Here is a 21,110-nt window from a genome sequence, read left to right on the forward strand (position 1 = left end):
GCTGTCTCGCAGTTGGCCATTGCACCCATCAGAAAGTGTTGTTGTTGTAAAACCTTGGATGTGCTTAACACGATGACTCAACATATGCTTAGCTTGGGGAGTCAGTTTTTGCTAACCCAGGGTTGACTTTGTATTTATTGAGAGCATCACCACCTGCCTTTCTTTTCCCATCTTACAGGCTTCTCGCTTCATTTCAAGCTTTTTTAAATCTTGGAGTCACCCTCTTCCTTTCTTGACACTTACGAAGAACTTTTGAAAGCCTATCTTACAAAGTGACAATGAACGGTCCCCGGTCTTCCCTCCCCTCCCCTCCCCTCCTAGGTATTGTGACCTACAAACAGGGAATTGACAAAGATGCCTCTCTCTCCCTAGGCATTGAACAGTCTGATTTTATCATTTATGTCTCAATGCTTTATTGCCTGTGTATCTGTGTGCATGTGTGCCTGTTTTAAGTTTCCTTGAGTGTTCATTTCAAACAGAAAAATGGCATATTAATCAAGGAAAGAAGAACAAAGTTCCCCAGTTAGAATCTGACAGTGCCTGCTATAGTTCAGGGTTTGCTTCTTAATCTAACCCCACCTGGTGTGTCAGGAACACCTGTCCCTTCCCCAAAGAACCCTACAAGTTCAGTATTATCCTTGTTTTGGAGGGAAAGGTACCCGCAGACCCCTCCCACTGAGAATGCAGAGTGTGGACACATTGACGCCATTATTTGCAAGGGGAATTCTGTTCTAGCAAACCAAAAACTTCAAACAGAAGAAGCAAATGGGAGAGGGTAAGAACTGGGGAGTAAAATTAAGTAAAAGGCAACTACCTTAGTGAGAGAAATGAGAAAGAAGAGAAAGAGCTCTGAGGCCCCTCAACCACCCCTTCTCTTCTCCTGGAGAAACGAGAGCAGATGCTCCCAGAAGAAGAGGCTTCTTGGCGGCTCGAGGGCTAACGAAGACAGCAAGGGCAAGGCTTGGGAGAGACCCACCAAGCACCTGCCTTGCTCCGGCTCCCACGGGAAGCGAACCCATTTCTTTGAACTTGGGCTGGCAAATGCTGGCAAACGTGGTCCCGCCAGGGATGCCCGGTCTCAGGAGCTGCAGAAGGCATTCTGGAATCCTCACTGATGGCTGCTGCGTGGGAACCCAGAAAGCTGGGCTGTTAGGACCTGGAAGTCAGGCACTACAAAGTCAAGCCTTTGCCCGTTTCCAGAGCAAGCATCCTGAAGTTCTTGGAAAGGCTTGCCTCAGTCTGAGACCAAATGTCTCTGCCTCCCAGATGTGCCCCTTGCCAAGATGACCAAAGGCTGCCCCTGTTCCTAACAGGTTTGCTTTGCTGCTCCTGGAACTCTCTTTCCAAGGACCGGGCCCATCTCTGCTGTCTGACATGCAGGCAAGCGAGCCAAGGTGTTTACTTATTAATGAAGGCAAACTCTGCAGCCCGTTTCAGACTGTAAGGATTGACCAGCTCATCAATGCTATTGACTAAAGCCTTCACTGTCAGTTAAAATCAGCCCTTCAAACTGTCACAACGCATAGCCAGGAAGAGACTTTTGACAATGATCCCACTAGGCCTGCCTTCCCCTACCTGGTGCCTTCCTGACGGCTCCGTGCCCGCCTGGCCATGGACGAGGGTGCCAGGAATGGGGTGGGATGCGGGTGAGTTAGCTCAATATCCTTGGCCAGCTGGGACAGGCATTCAGGAGGCAGGCCAGGTCTCTCATGCTCTCACATTATTTCCCACAGCTGGTTGAAGCTAGAGAAAGTGTGTGTGTGCGCGTATGTGTGTAGAGAAAGACACTGAGAGCAAAAGACCCCTTGAGGTCTTTCCATCTGGGCACATGGCTGAGGAATCTGTCGAATGGTTTGGCTGGATGCCTCGGGCTCATTTACAGCAAGGCCGTTCACATGAATACGAGCAGATCTTTGAAAACATGAGCAGAAGAGGGTTAAGGCCAGGTACGGCAAGAGGTAAGAGCCTGCTTTTTCTGCAAATTATCTGCACAGAATATTTTTCTTGCCTGAAAACACTGCTTTTATCCACTTCAATGCCTCCAGAAGACAAGCTGTTCCAAAACAGTTAAACCCTCGGCATGGCCACCAAGGTGGAAGCTAAAGAGCATTTCACAACAAGTGCACAGAATGCTGCAACAGTTGAAGAGGGAGCCACATGGAGAAACAGAGACCTTCTGGCAGATGAGCCCCTCATGGACTCCTACCCTACCAGGTGCAGTCTTGGGTCAAGTAAAATGAGGTTTCAAAATACAAAAGGTGGAAAGAAAGCAGTCCTGGGCTGAAAGTAAAATTACCGCAAATAAAACCAAGTAGCCAACAGATTGCAAAATGAAAAATGGCCAACAGCCAAGTTATAAATTACAAACAAAAATTAGCCGCTCATGCTAAGAAACAGCTTGCTTGAATCAAGCCACGTTTGAAGTTTTCAGATTTGGATTCCATTGAATTTACCTCCAAGCAGCCCTCTGGTGCTATGGCAAGAAGAGAGACACATTTCCACAGACCTGACCCGGTCCATATGCCCATTCTGCCCTTTCCTTCCTACTGTGCAAGTGCTGAAGGCGTGGTCAGATCCCACCAGACACCACCAGCAGAGACCTGAGTTTTTTTCCTCTCCACAAAGGGGAAAGAAAAAAGGGAGAATGAAAGAGAGGCAACACTCAACTGGGACAGGAAAATGCTCTGCTTGCCCTGAGAAGGGGGGGAAGCTGTTTGTGTGTGTGGGGAAGACGATGCCGCGTTAGCACAGAATCTGGATGGGAAGAGAAGCGTGCACGAAAACACATCCAAGAAGAGACCTGCCTGAAAGGGTTTTGCAAGGACTGTGGCAGCTGCTGCTGGACGGCCTAAACCCAGTGTCCACCGTGACTGTCAGCCTCTGAAAGACTAAGGACTCTCCGCCGTTCTTTCCTGCCAGGCCTTACTAGAGGGAAACACAGGGAGATATCATAGGACAGCTGGAGCAGGGAGGGGTCATCACAGAAAGAAGGAAACAGGGAGGAGGAGATGTTAGATGGCAACAGAGACATCAGCTTGCAGGCGTCGCTCGCTTCGTTAACCTGGGAGGGTGCCGGTTGCTGGACACCAACCGTGCCCACAGTCTGGCTTGAGGACGGTGCCCCAAGGCAAGGGCAACGTTCTCACTTGCAAATGAAGCAAGCATGCTCTTCCAGAGATTTCTGTTGGGTTAGCAATATTCCGCCTCATTTAATGATGATAAACTCCTTGAACGCACTCCACTCTCCCAAAGTAGGCAATCAATTATATTGTTGGAGAAATGTATCCTTTCACATACCAAGCCTGAAATACTGCACCTGGAATACAAAGCTAAATGCACGGCTTTATTTATTTAAACCAAAAAGACTACATGGGAAGCAATATAAAAGAAGGATGGAAAAAACACAGAATTTAGCATGCTAGAATAGCTGGGAAAGTATTTGGGGCGACAGACAACATGGCATGGAGGAAAAGGAGAGAGGGAATACATGTTCCACCTTCTCCTGTTTTGGGAGACCTGACGGTTTTCCCAGCGGTACCCAAATCCTTCACACGCCGTTCCTACCATTCTCTGCTCCGCCTATTGTCAGGATGCAAAGCACGTCAGAACTCTCGACCACTCCTGCGTGGTTCTACAACCCGGCTAGACTGGTGCTCTGGGCAACCCCACGCGAGCCTCCGGGTCAAGGCCAGACACGCTTCAAAGCTGAAGTCCTCCACCCACCTCTTCCTCCCTTTAGGTTTCAAGTACAGAAGCCGTTTAGGTGCCCTTTGAAACCACACGCACGTCCAAAGATGGCGGGCTGCAAATGCAACTGTTGGGCGTTGGGGGACGAAAAAAGCCCTTCCTTGGAGAGCGTGTCCAATTCTGCTCCCGCTCAATGCTCACATTTTAAGCACGAGTTCGGCAGGCCACTGAATCCATGACACAAGAGGACTGTTCTGAGGCCCTGGACTAGGAAAGCTGTTGCAACCAGCTGACGTGGGTGGACTTTGCCTGGGTTGGCGCTCGTCGGAGCAGCGCACAAAGACGTCTGGGCCTGGCGCCAGCCGTCCTCGGACAGGTAAGGGCAGGGGAGGGGAGCAGGCGGAGGCTAAATCCACCAATGGAGCAACCTCAAGGGACCCAGCAATCTTTTTGTTGTTGTTGTACAGATTGAAGTACCAACAACTATGTAGTAATTCTCTCAAATTACCAACTGCAAAGAAGGCGAAGAGCTTTGGGGAATGGACTTTGATCCCAGTGAAAGTGCTAAAATCCCCTTCGAGCTTTGCAGCTTATGTGTCTAAGGGACTTTCCTTGGTGTCAGAAGGAAAGCTTCCTCTTTCGAGCTCCTAGTGCCTATTAAGAGTCCTCTAAAGGGTAGCCAGGGTGCAGCCAGAGCAAAATCCTTTGATTGAAAACCAACAGGGAAAAAAGGAAAAGAAAAAAGCAAAGCTGGAAGTCTGTAAGCGGCCTCGTGAGGCGCCTCAGGATCGGTCACAGCAGCGGTTCTGTCCGCAACGCTAACTCCTCCATGTACATGACACGCTTCCCACTTTTAATTTCCTTGCCTTAAGACACATAAGAAGATTTTTCAATCATCTTTCAGCATTTCTTGCCCATTTTACAAATGGCTTGCTACCCTGAAGTACAGGTACCAGTGATCTGTTTTGGCCACATCTTGCACCCTCATTTTGGCTCTGTGTAGGGTTCAAGAAGCTGAGTTACACTTGGAGTAGTACTGAAAGGCCAACGAATCACCTGCTTCCAAAGCAGTACGGGGAGCAAACTATCAGGAGCCTGGGAGCATCTTTCCACAAAAGTTTCTGCCTTTTAATAAAACCCGTTAGCTGGAAAAGGCGCTCCCAGACTCCTTCTGATGTGGGGCTACCACAGACTAACAAGACCGCACACGATGTGATGCCAAAAGGGGAGAAGTTCTTTCCCCTAGGAATGTCTATAGAAAAAGCATTTGCATGTGACAGGCATCTGTTGGTAAGCATTTAGTTTTATAAATCCATTCTTTTCAGAATTCATGTTTGTGAGCCAAGTTTAAGGTCCCTAAGACACAGAGGAACTAAACATGGAAAAGTTCCTTGGAATATTTTTAGGGAAGGTTTAAAACAATTTACCACTTCTAGGCATGGCACAGGAAGGCCTCCAGAATGATGCTGAAGCAGATTAATTGTGGTAGAAATCTAAATCAAGTTTTGCAAGAGGGCTTCTGAAATTAAGCTCAGGCTGCAAGTTGCCTCCCCCAGCCTCAGGCCAACATCCAGGTAGGCAAGTTGGCTTGTCTCCAAGAACCCTTTTAAAAGGACATTATTTTGAAATGTTATTTTCACTCCTCCCCCTGCTACAGCATGAAATAAATTCAACATAAAAAGAACGAACCTGACATAAAAACATAAACATCAGAGCAGAATAAAAGAAATTTACATGGATCATTTTGAAGGCTTGGAAGGGCTTTTTTTTTACATTTATGGTAATGCTGCAGCCATATTAATCCTTTGGATAAACCTGACCTCTACATTCACGCCATGGAAGGTATGAAATAAACAGCAGTGTCCACACATCAGCCTGGGACACTGTTGCTCCCTTGCAGAGAAGGCAAGCCAGTTGCTCTGTGTCCAGGACTTGAGGACAGAGGCTGTGGACGTGGGGCAAGCCTGGAACAGCTGCTGATGCAGGTTAACCCAGCATCGGTGGGCTGTCCACCCTCAGACCTCCCTGTGAATGCTGCTGGGCAGGGTTCCAAAGCCAAGGCTTTCAGACACGTAGCCGGTTTGGCTTGTCCAACTGCAGAGAAGCTGCTTCCGAGGAAAAATAACTTGGCAGATCACTTTACGTGCTTTACGTTTTCCAGAACATCTGCTTAATGAGAGTATTTGTACAATTAAACAGCCTCATTAAAACCTCGCACATGGAGTTCAGGCTGAGTTTATAGAACCACCCTGTGAGCGCCCCGAGTCGCATGAGCTAGGAGCCCTGGCTCCAATACCTGATGGGCTCTGTGTAATGGAGGGTGTGGACGTGGTACTGGGGGCTGCCGAGTTGCAGCAGCCGGTGCTCCTGCTGGAGGAAGGGGACGGTGACGAAGATGAGGAGGGGTTGTGCTGGTTGAGACACTGGGCTACAGCAAAACCTGCAAGAGAGGAAGACAGAATTCACACAGAAGGCACCAGTCCAATCTTCCGTCCGCCCCCCCCCCCCCGCGAAGCTGACCGGTTCCTTGCCCTCTTCCCTGGTCGGACGGCCCCTCCAAAGCCTGCTTCTTGCAATTCATTCAGCCCTACCCGGGACAACCCTGTCCCCCAACCCTCCTCCCCAGCCCCAGGGGCAGGGCCTCTGCTCTAAACTCAAAAACCGCCTGCGCTGCACTCCCAATGCTCCCCCGGGTTTCTGGCTGGGTCCCCTGCCCCTCCCATTAATCTGCATAATTTTCACACACCCAATTCCCCTCCGAACAACGCAGCATATTTATTTACTTCAAAAGGGTCTCTTTAAGGTTTTTCTCCAAAGGAACTGCGGCTCATTGGGGTGGCCAGAGCCCTAGAGACTGGAGACACATAAACTGATTGGCCAATTTTCCTGGAAGGTGGGAGGGGAGAGAGATCATGATATTCCTTTATTGCCCAAGGCCTGTTCTGATAACATGAAAATTTCCAGAACTTGGGTGGAAGGCTGAGACGCAGTGGGGAGCTCCACTCTAACCCAGTGTTGCATCGACATGCGTGACTCATGTCCAACTTCCTCCACTCCCCCACTGTTTATAGCGGCTTCATGGGAAGCTGTGTTTCCCTCTGCTATTTTGGAAGTGGTGATGGCAATGCCTTCCCAGCAAGATGTGCCAACCACCTTCACCCCCCCCATTTTCAAGGACTTCCAAGGAACAGGACTGCCGAGAGCCCGTTCTTCCGAGGCCGCTGGAGAGGAGGAAAGCTGCCGCCGCAGCCTCTGCCCTTTGCCTCCGCTTGGCAGGACCGTGCTCTCAAAGGACATGGATCTTAAAGTAGCATAGATGCATCTGCATTCTGCCCTTCAACAGCACAGCCAACAACGTGAACGGATGCCCTGAAAGGACTCAAACTCATTAACATAACCCGCGTTGTTTACTGCTCTCCAGAGTGACTCTATCCATATGGGGCAATCTTGAACTACTGTGCCACAGCCTACACAGATGGAGGGGGGGAGTCTGATGCGCAAAGCCCAATGAAGCACCTTGCCAGAACGTTCTGCTACGCTAAGGTAGCCTTCAGCTCGGGGGGACCCCCCCAATATTAACCGGCAGTGTCATGTCAGGAACGGCCAGGCACCAGGGGCTCATCAAGGGCATGGAGAAGCTACGTCAGAAGCAGGAGACAGGCAATCTGGGGCAGCGATTTGCTGCTGCACAGGAAAAATCTGTCCCCCGCTGCCAGAGCCCCTGGAAAAATCAAAGGGGAGTGGGGAGGCAACTGAGCCCCTTTAGGAAGGGCAGAGTTGGAGGGGGAAAGCCGTCCTGTGTCAGCTTCCCAAATCTAGCAACGCAACTTATGGCGAAGCATCAAGATAGGATGACTTTTTGGGTACTGCATCCAGAACTTGGGTTTATCCATGCACAGAATCTACAACTCAATTCTTGAGATACCTAGACCAGAACAGATTTTTAGTAATATGGACTGAACTTACTACAGGGTACCATTCCATTTGGTGATTTATATTGTGTCGACCATGATTTTTGATACTCACTTTTAGCTTAAGTTCGATAACGATTCTTAGTCTTTTAACATGATGTATAAAAATTAACACTTTAGAATTTTATAAATTTTTAAATTTTATATTCAATTCTAAAATTAATGATATTTTAGAAGCCTATATCCTCTATGGAGAGCCAGTTCGGTGTAGTGGTTAAGGCACCAAACTAGAAACCAGGAGGCCGTGAGTTCTAGTCCTGCCTTGAGCGCAAAGCCAACTGGGTGACCTTGGGCCAGTCCCACTCTCTCAGCCATGGGAAGGCGGCCAGGGCAAACCCCTTCCAAAAAACCTTGCCAAGAAAACTGCAGGGCACGTCCAGACTGACTCGGAGGCAAAAATGCCTACACATCCTCTATGACTTTTATCTGGTTTATCTGTGTTACATTTGTTTCTTTTTTCATGTTCTATCTTGTACTTATTTATATATTTTCTATAAAGTGTTCAATAAAACAAAAAAAAAAATGTGACAGTGTCTGAGATCCCAGAATTGTGGGGAAAGGGGAAAACATATTTTCTCCTATTGTTTTATAGAGAAACAAGGTTTTACCAGTTGCTTTGTAAGGAAAAAAATGGAAATGGGGGCCAAAGCGCACCCTAGAGCCAGCCAGAGATCTCAGGAAAGCTGCTGGGGTATCGTCTCCTTCTGCCAAGGAACACAGAGCTGCAGTGCAGTCTTCATCAGACCGAATGGAAAACTAACTTGGTCTTCACGACCATTTTGCGACACCTCACTGTATCAGGCACATGACAGAAGAGCCCGCAGGGGCTTTCCAACCGTGCCAATTACAGGTGAGTTGGCGCCAGGATGAAAAAAGTTGTGTCTCATCACAGTTGTCCCCCCAAGAACGAGACAACCGGTTCAGAGGCAGCAGGGAGCCTGGCAGGGAGCACTGAGCTCAGGGAGATGACCACTGAAGCTGGAGGCTGCCCTGCTGGCAAGGGTGGGAGGGCACAGGCAGAAGATTGGCATCCTAACAGCATTCCTGGTGCCACGGTGCTCTGTTCTGCAAAAACCGAAAGGCAGGCATCTGGGGATGCTGAACTCGAGCAGCCCACACACCTGATAAATAAATTCTACACCTTTGCTGAATCCCCAAGACCCCCCGCACCTCCACACAAATGCCACACAGACCTTGCCATCTGCATTACCTACTACCTAGAGCCTCTGTGTAGGATGGGGTTAGGAAGAATCTGTGTAAACAGAGATGCTGTGCCGAAGCACCTGGTTTATCCTCCAAGTCTCCTAGCTAAATGTTAATAAACGGACACCAGAGATTTCCATCTTCTCCAAGTCTGTCGCCTTGAAAGAACTAGCACAGGAAGCCGCTGCTCCTCCTGCCTGTAGGCATCGTCCCCTGCACAAGCCGGATCCGAGCCATGCGCTCAGGCAGCCAGGCTACGGTGGCAATGGCAGCTGCCATCCGATGCCCTGTGGCTAGCCGGTTGAGGAGGCTGCCTTGAACCGGAGCTGCTAGGAAGACCGCGGTCACGTCACAGATCTTCCAGTTGGAAGCCAGGAGAGCTGAACGGTGCCTTGCCAAGTCGTTCTTCAGCTAGGAAGGACCTCAAGGCTTGCCCCAAGTCAGGCCAGGGAGAGTTATCCTGATGGGCAGAGATTCCCAGGATCTGGGGAAAAGGAGATGCTGGCAAGGACCGCTGGCATGCAAAGCTGCCTACTGCTTCCCATATGGGCAGCCATTCTGCTTTTAGACTGGACAGACCCGGCTTGGAGGGGGCAGGATTGCGTGTCTAGGAGCGGCTGCAGTGGAGTTCCTTCCATCCCAGCTCTAAAAGGCTGGCAGAAGTGCCAGAAACAGAGCCCGGGGTTTGCTCTGCCACTCAGGCTTGCTCCTGCACAAGCGGAAGACAGTGGTCATGATGGAAATGTACCCAGAACCAGAGGCAGGGGGCTCTCCAGCTGAGAACAGGAGTAAGTGTAATTGCCACGATGTCCCCAAGTGCCCTTCATTGGTTAAAAAGCAGAGTATAAGTTAAATCAATCCCGTGCACAGGACTAGACACCCCGCTGGTGGTTGTAGAAACCAAATGCTGGGTGGAACTAGGTTGGGCTCCTTGAAATCCTTACATACCCTGAGCTCATTCTATGTTAAATGTACCCCAAATCCTGGTGCCTGGCTAGAACTGGGAGAGGAACCCTGCAAGCAAGGAAAAGTGAGAAGGCCCTCTTGGCACCAGAACTCAGGAGCAGGTTCCAGAGCTCCAGCTGCACTCCCAGCGATTTGGATGCAGAACAGAACTTTGAGAATGCAACCGTTTAGCCTAATTTCTATCCTGTCACCTTCAACTGAAGAGATAAGAAATCTATGAAAAAGATTCTTTTCTAAAAAATTATCAACAGGAAATGGCACCTATGTCTGCCAGAAAATACAATTCTTTTGAAAACCACAGCTTCACAGAAGTCAGTAAACCTGTTGTTTAGGTAGACCTTGGGAACACATCATGGCCTAACAACCATTTGTCCACGGCACCCAGCAAAACAAAGGGTATGTGTATGTTTAACTTTTGCAAAGCCAAAGACAATTACTGCACTGCACCAGGAGACCAAGATGTCTGATGGCACCACCTGGTAATCCATCAATACATTTCTGGGGAAAAGGAAAAAATTCCAAAAGCAAGAGATGCTGAGAAACGCCGTAAGTGCAGGGATACCGTTTACTGGGGAGCTGTTCTGGATACCCGACCAGAACTGAGAAAGGGAGGCCCGAAATGGCTTACGAAGATCCATGCAAATTATGAGCCCTTCAGACATCTCACAAGTGTTCCTGTCCACTCACCTGTTTGTCAATCAGCCATTTGTGACCTGCAGAAAATGCTTGTTACACAGCTTACACACCTGGGAAAATTTACTGTGGTTAAAAGATGGATTAGCCTCAAGTTCTCTTTGACAAGCTTCACGGTACCCCGTGGGATGCAAAATTAAACCCCTGGAGTATTTTCAGCTTTTGATATAATGAATAAAAACAAGCCTGGCAAACATTTAGCATGAAGAGGCACAAATTGTGTAGGCTGGATTTGCCAAAATCTCTGAAGCCAGAAGAAGAGGCTGAAACTGGATTCCCATGGGGGTGGGCAGGGGTGGTACAAGGTGTGGTCCTCCGGCTAATTGCAGAGCTCCAGGCCTTTCTCCTCAGCTATCAACAAGAAAATGAAATTGCGCAAAGCAATAACAGTGTGGGAATACAATGCAAGAAAGATTTCCTCAAAATATATTTAGATGGAATTTAACAGCTGTAGGGATGAACTTTCCCTGAGCTGTAGGATTTAATTGTTCTGTTTAGTTTTTATGACATTCAGCCATGAGGAACAAAAGCTGGTAGTGGGGAAGCTGATTGAACGACCCTCCAGGGATCATCTTGACCAGTGTGGAAGAGCAGATCTTCCCGAACAGCAGAGAATTTGAAAAAAATAACAGAAATTCACTGGGGGGGAGGGGAAACAAAGGCCACAACGCTGTCGATGCAGAGTTACTTTCTGCCCTCTCTGAAATCAGTTTCAAGCATGAGTAAAAACCCCAAAACTATTCTGAGTTTTTGTGCAAAATAGGAGACAGGCGCACAGAACAGAAACCCAAATCCAACCCAGCCCCTCGTTCCCCAGAGTAGGACTCTTCCAGGGAGATGGGCAGCAAATTCCAAACTTTTCATTGGGCCTCGAGTTTGAAAAAGCACGGTGTAAGGCACAAGCTGCCACAGAGGGAGAAGGGCGAGAGAACGGAAGAGTTGGCTTAGCACAGACAGCCAACTACGATTTCATAAGCCCTGTTCTCTATGAGCAGGATTAAGGACGAAATGGGGTCTTTGCCGATCTTTGGGGGCCTGCCTCAATTTACAAGCTCGGAGGACACACCATTTATGAGCAACAGAGCCCACCTGGACAGCTACTGGCAGCAAAGGCGCCTCAGTGAGAAAAGAGGAGCACCTCAGAGGCAAGTCGGAGGAAGTTCTGCCATGGCAGCAGCAGAACCCTATTTAGAGAAACCCCCCACCACTGCTGGAGTTTTAGGCTCTTGGGACCGCCCAAGCTGTGCACTACCCCAGCTTAGAACTGCAGAGGCTTGACTGGCCATGCTCTGTGCCCAGCTGCCCATGGCTTGCTGCCTGCCCCTCCCACTAAAACGCTCCTTGGCTTTATCTTCAAAACCCTCCACGGCTATTCCCCTACTGATCTCTCCATTCTTAATTCCTAACACTACCTTCCCTAATGTGATCTCTTCCCATTCTATGCATTTAAACTCCTGCAGTTCCCAGCTAGCAAGGGAGCCATTTGGTGTCATGGTTAAGGCATGAGGCTAGAAACCGGGAGACCGCCTGAGGCACAAAGCCAGCTGGATGACCTTGGGCCAGTCCTTCTCTCTGCCCTAGGAAGGAGGCAGTGGCAAACCACTTCCAAAATCTTGCCAAGAAAACTGCAGGGACTAGTCCAGGCAGTCACCAGTCACCTTCAAGACTGATTTGAAGGTGCGTGCACATGCACGCATGGATACACGCAAAATTAAAAAAACATAGTCAGCAGTTTAGAGATTATGGGAAACAAAGGTCTCATGCTCCATTAAAAGACTCCTATCTTTGGTCAATGCTTCTTCTGCCACCATCAGTTAAGACAATTGCATAATTCTTAGATCTGATTTCACCTCAGCTTGTAATTAAACCTGGAAGCAGGTTGCTTCCTTGTCCTAAAGAAGACTTACAAAACTATTATTTTCCTTGAAAACCAGGGCCTTCTAAGCAGCTGTTTTGTTTGAAAGCTAGGAAAGAACCACAAATTGAAATCCGAACTGAAATCTCAGAAGGTATCAATTCACGTGCATTATCATCATCACATCATCATTTAATAAATAAATAAATAAACAAACTATCAAATTAAATGTGAATTCTTCTGAAACATCAATGGAATCAATTTTCACCTAGCAAAGTTTAAAAATAAATAGAATAAACCTTCACTTGCCCTTTACCTTGATGACATTATGTCACTGGTTTCCTCAAGGTAATGAACTGCACAGTGATTATGAAAAAGTATGCAATTTTCTTCTCATGTAGATGATGTTGTAAAGTCAGACTACAAAAGGGTTTTTTTCTGGTAAACTGATAATTTATCTAAAAACTTCCAGGAACAGATATTTCAGTCAAGAGCTGGGAGACAATAGAATCTCAAGTGCAGAAAGTTCAGAATGTGTGCATTTTCAAAAAAATTTAAACAATATGGGGAAAGAGTTTGTATTTGTTGTTACAAATAGACATTATAAGTAGACAATGAGAAGATAAACATAAATATATCTGGATTACCAGGTCACGGCATTATTTTCTTAGGACAAAACTTTTCAGACTCATTACTTCTCACCTGCTTAAGATAATTCAAAGCCAAAGTACTTCAGAGGTGCTGAAGACCTAGCGTGTTTAAGTATGTTCAGGAAGTGCCAAGGAAATCCAACATTGTGATATTTGACACCCCCCCAAAAAACTTGCAGCTCTAAAACTAGAAATTTGACACCAAGCCATTAGTCCCTGTAATTCTGCTCTAATTGCCTATGACATTTCACTCACATAAAAATGCACTGCAGGGCTGACCTTTGAAAAAATTCATTCACTGGCAGAGACAGGAAGGGAGCCCAAGAAACCCACCTCCCATTCCGGGGCTCTAGTTGTGAGAGAACCACTAACCTGGCCTTCCTCAATCAATCATCTTGACAAGGCCAATGTCAAGACCCAAGAATGCAGTGGTTCAGAAGGAGTGGCTCAGATGGCCTCAGCTGCTTTTGCTCAGGACATTTCATTTTTGATGCCTCCGAGACCAGGCACCCATGGGAAGGCATTCTCTACTCCTTGCTGATAGCTCGGTCCTTCCATCTTCACTGCAGATTGCCAGGAGGACATGGCTCCAGGAGTGGCTTCCACACTCTCACTGCTATCTTCATTACTGGCACTCTGGCCCTACCAAAATGAGCAGCAATCGCTGCAAATACATGCACCAATGATGCAGTTCTTGTTCCAAAGAGAACAGTGAAGCTAGGGCATTTCCAAGCATATCCTCTGCTGACTGAGTTCAAGATTCTCTAAAAGCAGGGAGGCTTACAGGCTGCTCCTCCTAATGCATTGTCTGAAAATGGACCATGAAATTTTTTTACAGTTCTCTGTATCAAGTTATAGCTCTCCTCCAGAGATTAGTCTGGTTCATGTAATCTGGTTTCTGAATTATGAATAGAAAATGCCCCCACATCCGACACTGGAAAGTCTTCAGAAAACACGGCCTGCGTGGAGAGTTGTAAGAGATGGAACTGGTGGTGGTGCGATGCAATCCCCAAACCCACCTTTTTTTTGTGATCTGCTAGAGGCCCTTCCAACCACAGTTGACAAGAATTGTGGTGGTTCAATTTCCAAGCAACAAACATAACACAATAGTGTTAAGCTCCAATATAAAACAGGCCACAACTGCTAGAAGGGAAAGGGAAAAACCCAAACACACTGCCCTCTTGGGAAAAAAACAGAAACGCTAGATTCAACTCACACATGTAATGGCATTGTGCTTGCTTTGCATCACAGCCTTCCAAAAACTGCTACATCACCCCATACCTTAAATGTTACCTATCCCTTCCCACAGCCCCGAGGAAAGCTGAGCAAGGACTTGGCCTCTGATGCAGAATGACCAAAAGGTGTTAACACTGAAAGCTGTGCTACTGATTCATGATTATCTTTCAGACAGTTTATGAGAAGCAAAGCCTTTCAGCACATTCACTATAACCCAGCTACTGTAAATAAAAGTAATCAGGAGCACCGTAAAGCAGAGTATTATGAAATCCCCTGCCACGCCATGCAAATTAAAAAACAGGATCTAGTCTTCTGTCACTCTGAGCTATCAGGTAGGTGATCCCTTTTTTCTTAGAAATGCTGATTTGGATATCAGAAGGCCAGTTAGCATAAAGTCACAGACACTATCAGACGGGTTATCACATTTATAACTTCTATGGAAGGACACCTCATTCTGCTGCCAGTGCAAAGAGACTGCTTCCTTTGTAAAAAGGGGAAAAGGGAAAAGCTAATCACAATCCATTGTTTACCTAAAAAGGCACCTTTTTTTCTACTGAATTGCTCTATTGTATTGCTGTACACTTGGGTAATTGTAATGTCTGCCTTCCAGCTAAAAAGATTTCAAAAGCAGAGCTGGGGGGAAAAAACAAAACAAAACTATGAAGTGGTCAAATTCCAAAGCATACAACCCTGGCCTGAGGGCCCAAGTGACTGACACCAAGTTCAAGGCCCATAACAGGAGAAGGCCTCATAGCTTCAAGTCCTGCCCTCTCGTCAGGAAGTAGCCCCTGTCCATAGCCCCCTCAACCCTCCATTTACGCTGGTATGTCTGTGCTTTAAAAATAAAATCCTGGGTTCTCTTCCCTCCCCTCCCCTCCCCTCCCCATCACTGAAGGCAAGGTCAATATAGATTGTGGTTTTTTTTACAGTTCCAAGCTTCCATGCATCATTTTTTTCCCCAGTCCATGCAAGCCTGGTCATTTTTCTTCCCACTCTCAGCAGCCTCCATCAACAACAACAGCTGGTTTGTCTCGCCTATCTTGTCCGCAAGCAAAGAAACTGGAAGTGGCAGTGGCGATGGGCGTGGTCCCTTCTGAGAAGTTTCTTCCTTTGCGCGCCTGCTTGTAAAAGAGATTTGCTCTCATGTAATAAATCTACCCAGGACCTTGGAACAACTCTTTAACTACACCTTTTCCATTTGGGACAAAGTTCATTCTGGGCAGCACCAAGATGCTTTGCCGCAGTGTTCAATGAGCACCGGCCCTTCTCCCTGGGCTGCTGAAGTGGGATGAAAGGCTTCGGTCGTTGAATTGGCACCACGCTCCTCAAATGCTCACCCCGAAGGCACAATGTTCCTAGTCCAACTAAATGCGGTTGACTGGATCCTCATGCCCAACTGGGGCCTATAGGGAGCGTGTCCAGTCAGGTTTTCCAGTTCAGAAGCCATGGGAGGTGCTGGGCAAGTAGGAAGCAAAAGAAACCGCGGTCCCCATATTCCTGTTTCAGCCAGGCAGTGCTGGGATGGAAACCTGACGTCTGAACTGAGCTGTGAACAGCAGCCAAGACTGTGCACGGACCTGGGCAAATTCTTCTCGTGATTCTCAGCCAAACACACAAACCAGCCCCCAGAAGCAGATTTCTGTGGACACAGTTTATTCTGCCAAAAGTAGCCTAGATTTGTGGATCCTAAAGAAAGGGAGGCAAGGGGAGCAGACCCCCCTGCCCCGCCTTCCCAAAGCAACGAGCCTTGCTCTATACTGCCCAGTGTCTTTGTTCAGGGCCTAGGAATCTGCAGTTGGCCTGCTCAGGAGAATGGAACTTGCACCCAGCCCCACAGACTGCCATTGCTCAGGGCCCACTGAATGAAGTGATACATGGAGCCCCAATGGACTCCTTAAGCCAGCCCTCCCGCTGTCTACAGAGCTGCTAGCAGTGGAGACTGGCCCCTTCCAAGGGACTCTCAGGAGGCTGCAGCGCTGTGGAGATTCAGCTGGACGCCTCGCGGCCTGGGGCCAGCCTTCAGGCTAACGCCAGTCTTGTCTAGAGAAAGCACCAGTCTGGATGGATTCAGAAAGCACCACAGGGACCAATTTAAAACTGAAGTCCAAAAATGTGGCAAACAGTTTCCCATGGCTGTCATATTTCTTTTTACCCAGGGAATCTGACAGCTGGGGATGGGCTCCCACAAAAGCCCCTGACAGTCCCAAAATAGCGCAGCCCACTGAAACCGCTCATGGTTAAACTGTCAAATCCAAAGCAGCAAATCCATCCTCAACTTTTTGTCGGACCAACTTCCCAGTGTCTAAAAGCGCCAGATTCACTGCTGGTGCAAGCACCTCCCTCCAACCACAGCCTCTGTGCTCTGTGACACAACTGATGTAATTCACGCCAATTATGTAATGGCTGGCACTCATGCCCGCAAACAAGCAGAAGCTGTGGTTTGCTCTTGGCCTCCAAATCCTGACATGTTTAGGAGAGACGATTCAGGGACCCGAGAAATTCTGGGGCTACAGTCCTGTGGCGCCTGGAGGCTGCCTGGCTGGGAAAGGCCATCCTAGAAGAGACGTTTCTGGAGCACTCAGAAGGGGGCAACCATGAGTTCCATGGAGGAGGTGGGGGCTCTGCAGCATCACTTCCAGCACTCCCCTCCTGGCCCATCTTGTATGTTGCATTTCCTAGCCAAAGTGCACTGTTGAGGGTTTTTCTAGGTAAATGGCAGATTATGAATATGGTGAATATCAAAACAAATGGATTTAATATACCCCGGAACAATCAAGGTTTTGCTTTGATCTATCAATTTTGGGCATTTCGTTTTTTAAAATCACTTTCTGACATTATAGGATCTTTCTCACAAACACACAGTGTAAGAAAGAGAATCACACCCACATTATAAGAATGTATACTTACAAAAATTCAATTAAATTGTAGAACATTCATTATTCAAATGAGCAGTCTTCTTGGGCAACAAGAACAAGTAACAAGAGGAAATTTGATTTAAATCAATGATTTAACTGCACAGTTTCCTAGCTTGATTGAACTGAAGATTTAAATAACCTTGACTTCAACCAAGCTGTTTTACGCATCAAAAGCCGAGAGCTTTAGGAGATTACCTTTATGAGATTCACAGACCCTCTAGAGATACAACAAACAGGATTCAGAACACAGCCAGCCGCAAATAAAAACACTAGATTTAAATGCAGAACCAGAAATGATGGAAATAAAGGAAATTAAATTATCTAAACACAACTACTACTGCTAGGTTCTTTCTCATCTCACACACCTTTAAGTCTCTCACCTCTAGGCTCCACCCTAAGCGGTTAAATACTTCTTTAGAGAAACAAGAAGGCAAAATTAGAAGTGGAGGACGTAGGTCCAACGGCACGCAGCTGGACTAAGAAGCACTGCTGAACCAACCGAAAAGGTCAAGACAGAGAAAACTGACATGTGCAAGAGCTTTAAGATGCTGTCCAGAAAACCCCCAAGAGATAAATTATTTCTCAAAATGGATAATGGAGGAGGAGGAGGAGTTACAAAGAAGCCTCTCCTCCAGAAGATGCTCAGATACTTGTGAGCAGATGCCAAGCAGGGCTTTCCCTTCAAGGGCCAGAGCGCAACTGACAGGAGACACCTGGCAGAAAGGGGGAGTCTGGACAGATGGACGAGTGACCTGACTTGGGCAAAGAACTCCACTCCTGAGGCTGGGCAGAAGTTGTGGAAGTTGAAATGAAGCAGCAAACAAACCAGTGAACCCGACAGGCCTGTTCACCCAGCTCTTCCATCTGACAGATTGTCTCACGTGGCCCTTCTTCTCAAACCCTTGAGGATTACTAAGTAACATACCTGGAGCATTTAAAAGTCCTCAGGCGCTGGAGAGATGCCAGGTTGCTATAAGCACTCAGGAGTCTCCCCCCCCAGCTCAAACCTGTAGAACTCAGCTCCAGTTGATACCCCCCTTCAAACAAGCACTAAATCCAGAGTTCGTTTTGGTTTGTGTGTAAACAGCACTATCACGTTTCAATTACTCTTTTTAAATGCTATCATCCTTTTTTCGTTCTTGCATTTTTAACTCATTTCATTTATTATGCTTTCTGATTCTGAAGTTTCTTACACGTCACCATGGTGGGCTTCTTGCTAAAGGGTGCCCAATGAGATTTTTAAATGAGTGTGCTTCTAAAAATAACATTAGTATTCTAGCAGCAAGAGAAATTAATCTGCAAAATAACAGAGACACACACTTCCCCCTGCCACAATAACTGCAGCCTCACTGTGGCAACTTACCTCAGCCGCACAGGGGGGAGGAGGAGGGAACTTACCTGGGACTTTGTCGACAGAGGCAAACACCGAGCGCTGCACAGCTGGGTCGCAGCTGCTCCGTCGGGCTTGCTCGTAAAACCGGAACGGCAGATGGGTCGCAGAAGTGGGGGCGTGCCCAAAGCCCATCACTTCACTGGCTGGCTGGACTGGCAGGTCTAGAAGAGCTGGGTTCAAGTAGATCACGTTTTAAGTTTCTGCTAAGAAACATCTGTCAAAACTGCACTAGCTTATAGTTAAGGCAGGTCCTTGAATGGAATGCCTGAAGTTCTCTCCCGTTTGCTGTGTGGAGACTGAGTATCTAAACGAGCTACAGATGCGCCTTCGTGGTTGATTCACTGTGACATGTGGACTGTGACTCCACCATGGCTCCCTCAAAGCTAGCTAGGACTAGGAAACCAAGAATAAATGATGGCTTCTCTTTTGTTTGGAAAAAAAGAAAAAGCAGGCCAGCATGCCCAAGTGGCAACAGAGGTTCCTACAGTGTTTTTTTTTTTTTTTAAACAGTTGGCAAGATGATGAAGAAGCCTGCTTGCCTGTTCACATCCACCAACATTCTGAAGGATTCTGGCTTATTCCAGATCGCTGCTGTCTCACTTTGATAAGAAACATGATTGTTTGCAGGGCCTTCATGCTGGAGAACAAATGCCGATTACTTCGAAAGTTAGGAAGACATTTTGAGAAGCACTCATGTTCAGAATTCCTTGGACATGGCAATATTTGTTTAAATGTTTTTTAATCCTGCTTTTCTACTTAAAAAGTGCTCAGAAAGGCAGCCTGAAAACAAGATGAGAGGCAGCAACTGACAGAGGGAGCAAACGTGGATGCCGTCAAGTATGGCAGGATGAGAGACTGATGGCCCGAGGCGTGTCCCTGAGAATTCTACAGTGGTTTTTTTTTTTTTAAACAGTTGGCAAGATGATGAAGACGCCTGCTTGCCTGTTCACACTGCAACGAACAGGCCTGTGAAAGGGCATGGCAATAAAGAAAGGGAAACTAGGGAGGTGAAGAGGTCATCCTCCCTTAAACCCGGCAGCTGTGAGAACTTAGTCTTCTATCAGACCCTACATTCACAGATGAAGACCAATGAGACACTGCAAGCAATAAGGGGACCAGGCCAGGTTACCTGCTATCCTTTGCATTTTCATACGCCGAGCCTGGATGCGACCCTTTGCTAAGCGCTGCTTTGCAATGATACAACGGATGTGATCTGAAAAAATGAAGGTCGCCTGTAGGATGGGGAACGGTTTGGAATGTGGGCTGGAAGCTGGCTTGTGTATGACAATATTCAGGGCCCGGCTGTCGTCTTCCACTCCTGTCACCTGCATGTCCTGGAAGGGGCAAGGAAGAAAACACATTTGGTTGGCAAAGACCCATGTTTAGAGCTGGGGGCACCAGCGAAGGCACCAGAGCTACATCGGCAAAAAACAACACGGCAGATTTACCCTTTTTTTACTCTAAACAAACACAGCCCCCTTGCTCCTCTCCTCTCTTTAGATGAATAGATAAGGCTAAGCGAAGGAGCATTAGCACTGGAGCATTAGATCAGGGGTCCAGGCTCAGAGACATCATACTGATTGTATTCACACAGCACATTGGCCTAGCTACTGACTTCACTCACTTCTTCTCTTTGCACCATGCACAGAACCGTAAGCCAAGCCAAGGGGCTGAACTTGCGTAACACACTAAGCCAGAGTTAACATTAACTGAGCTTCGGGCATTCTGGAAATGCAGCTGCTAGATCTTTTGCTGACCCGACTCCCTGTGCGGTATGGAGCCAGTCAATAACAGAGCGATGAAACCAAAGTACAATGCTGGTTATTCTTGTTGCTTTAAAGTCAATAAGCTGGAAGCTGATTAACCACAAACTAATGTTGGCAAGTCTCCTCTTGCATGGAACTGTACACACCAGCAGGCTACTCAGGCACATTAAAACAGAATGAGGTAAGCAATCTGGCTTAGGTGGGAACATGGTGAAGTAGAAGATGGAGGGGCAGAAAACAGCTTTCTCATGCTGCCACAGATTCCTGGTCTGAAAACATCCCATTTGTAGCCCTAAATCAATTGTTACTCTCATCCAGTTTTCCCTCCGAAAAACTCGGAAGGTGCCTCAGCACGTCTCCTTTTGGGAAGCACACAGGAGCTCAGTGGCTGCTCTGGGCAGGAGGCTCACCCCGCTTCACTTGGGGGAAAATGGTGCTCACCACAGGTGACTAAGGAAGTGCATTGCTTTAAGGGTGTTGTAGGCTCCACTCAGTAGAACATGTGCACACACACACACACACACACACACATATACAATCATTTTGGCAGCTGAAAATCTGAACCATCTGTTGATTTTTACGTTTATGCTCACCTGGAGAAGGCCAGCAAATTTAACAACTCCCCAGCCTAAGCGTCCAACATCTGGCTCCACCAAACTCATCTGGTAAATATCCACAGCCAGAAACCTCTGGACTTGACCACTATCTTTTGTGATCACGGTGCAGGCAATCAAATCACTGTTATCTGAAGGAAGAAGAGGAAGAAGAAGAGCCA

General features: G+C 47.4%; 1 protein-coding gene across 3 annotated transcripts in view; it reads right to left on the reverse strand.

Annotated features, from left to right (window-relative positions):
- Positions 1-21,110, reverse strand: part of CLEC16A (C-type lectin domain containing 16A) — a 49,524-nt gene that overhangs the window by 1,702 nt on the left and 26,712 nt on the right. The window contains exons 19-23 of one of the 3 annotated variants that reach the window (XM_088147890.1): positions 20,929-21,080; positions 19,699-19,903; positions 18,575-18,739; positions 5,984-6,127; positions 2,805-2,925 (exon numbers count right to left, since the gene is read on the reverse strand). In XM_088147890.1, the coding sequence (XP_088004016.1) occupies positions 2,849-2,925; positions 5,984-6,127; positions 18,575-18,739; positions 19,699-19,903; positions 20,929-21,080 (743 nt within the window). In that variant the 3' untranslated portion in view covers positions 2,805-2,848. The remainder of the gene's footprint in view (positions 1-2,804; positions 2,926-5,983; positions 6,128-18,574; positions 18,740-19,698; positions 19,904-20,928; positions 21,081-21,110) is intronic. The other 2 variants (XM_088147888.1, XM_088147889.1) reach the window with 2 other exon arrangements.

Source organism: Python bivittatus, unplaced genomic scaffold (genome assembly GCF_059951505.1).
Source record: "Python bivittatus isolate LINGU-HERP-01145 unplaced genomic scaffold, Pbiv_v1 ctg000560_np1212, whole genome shotgun sequence".
NCBI classification, from domain to species: domain Eukaryota; kingdom Metazoa; phylum Chordata; class Lepidosauria; order Squamata; family Pythonidae; genus Python; species Python bivittatus.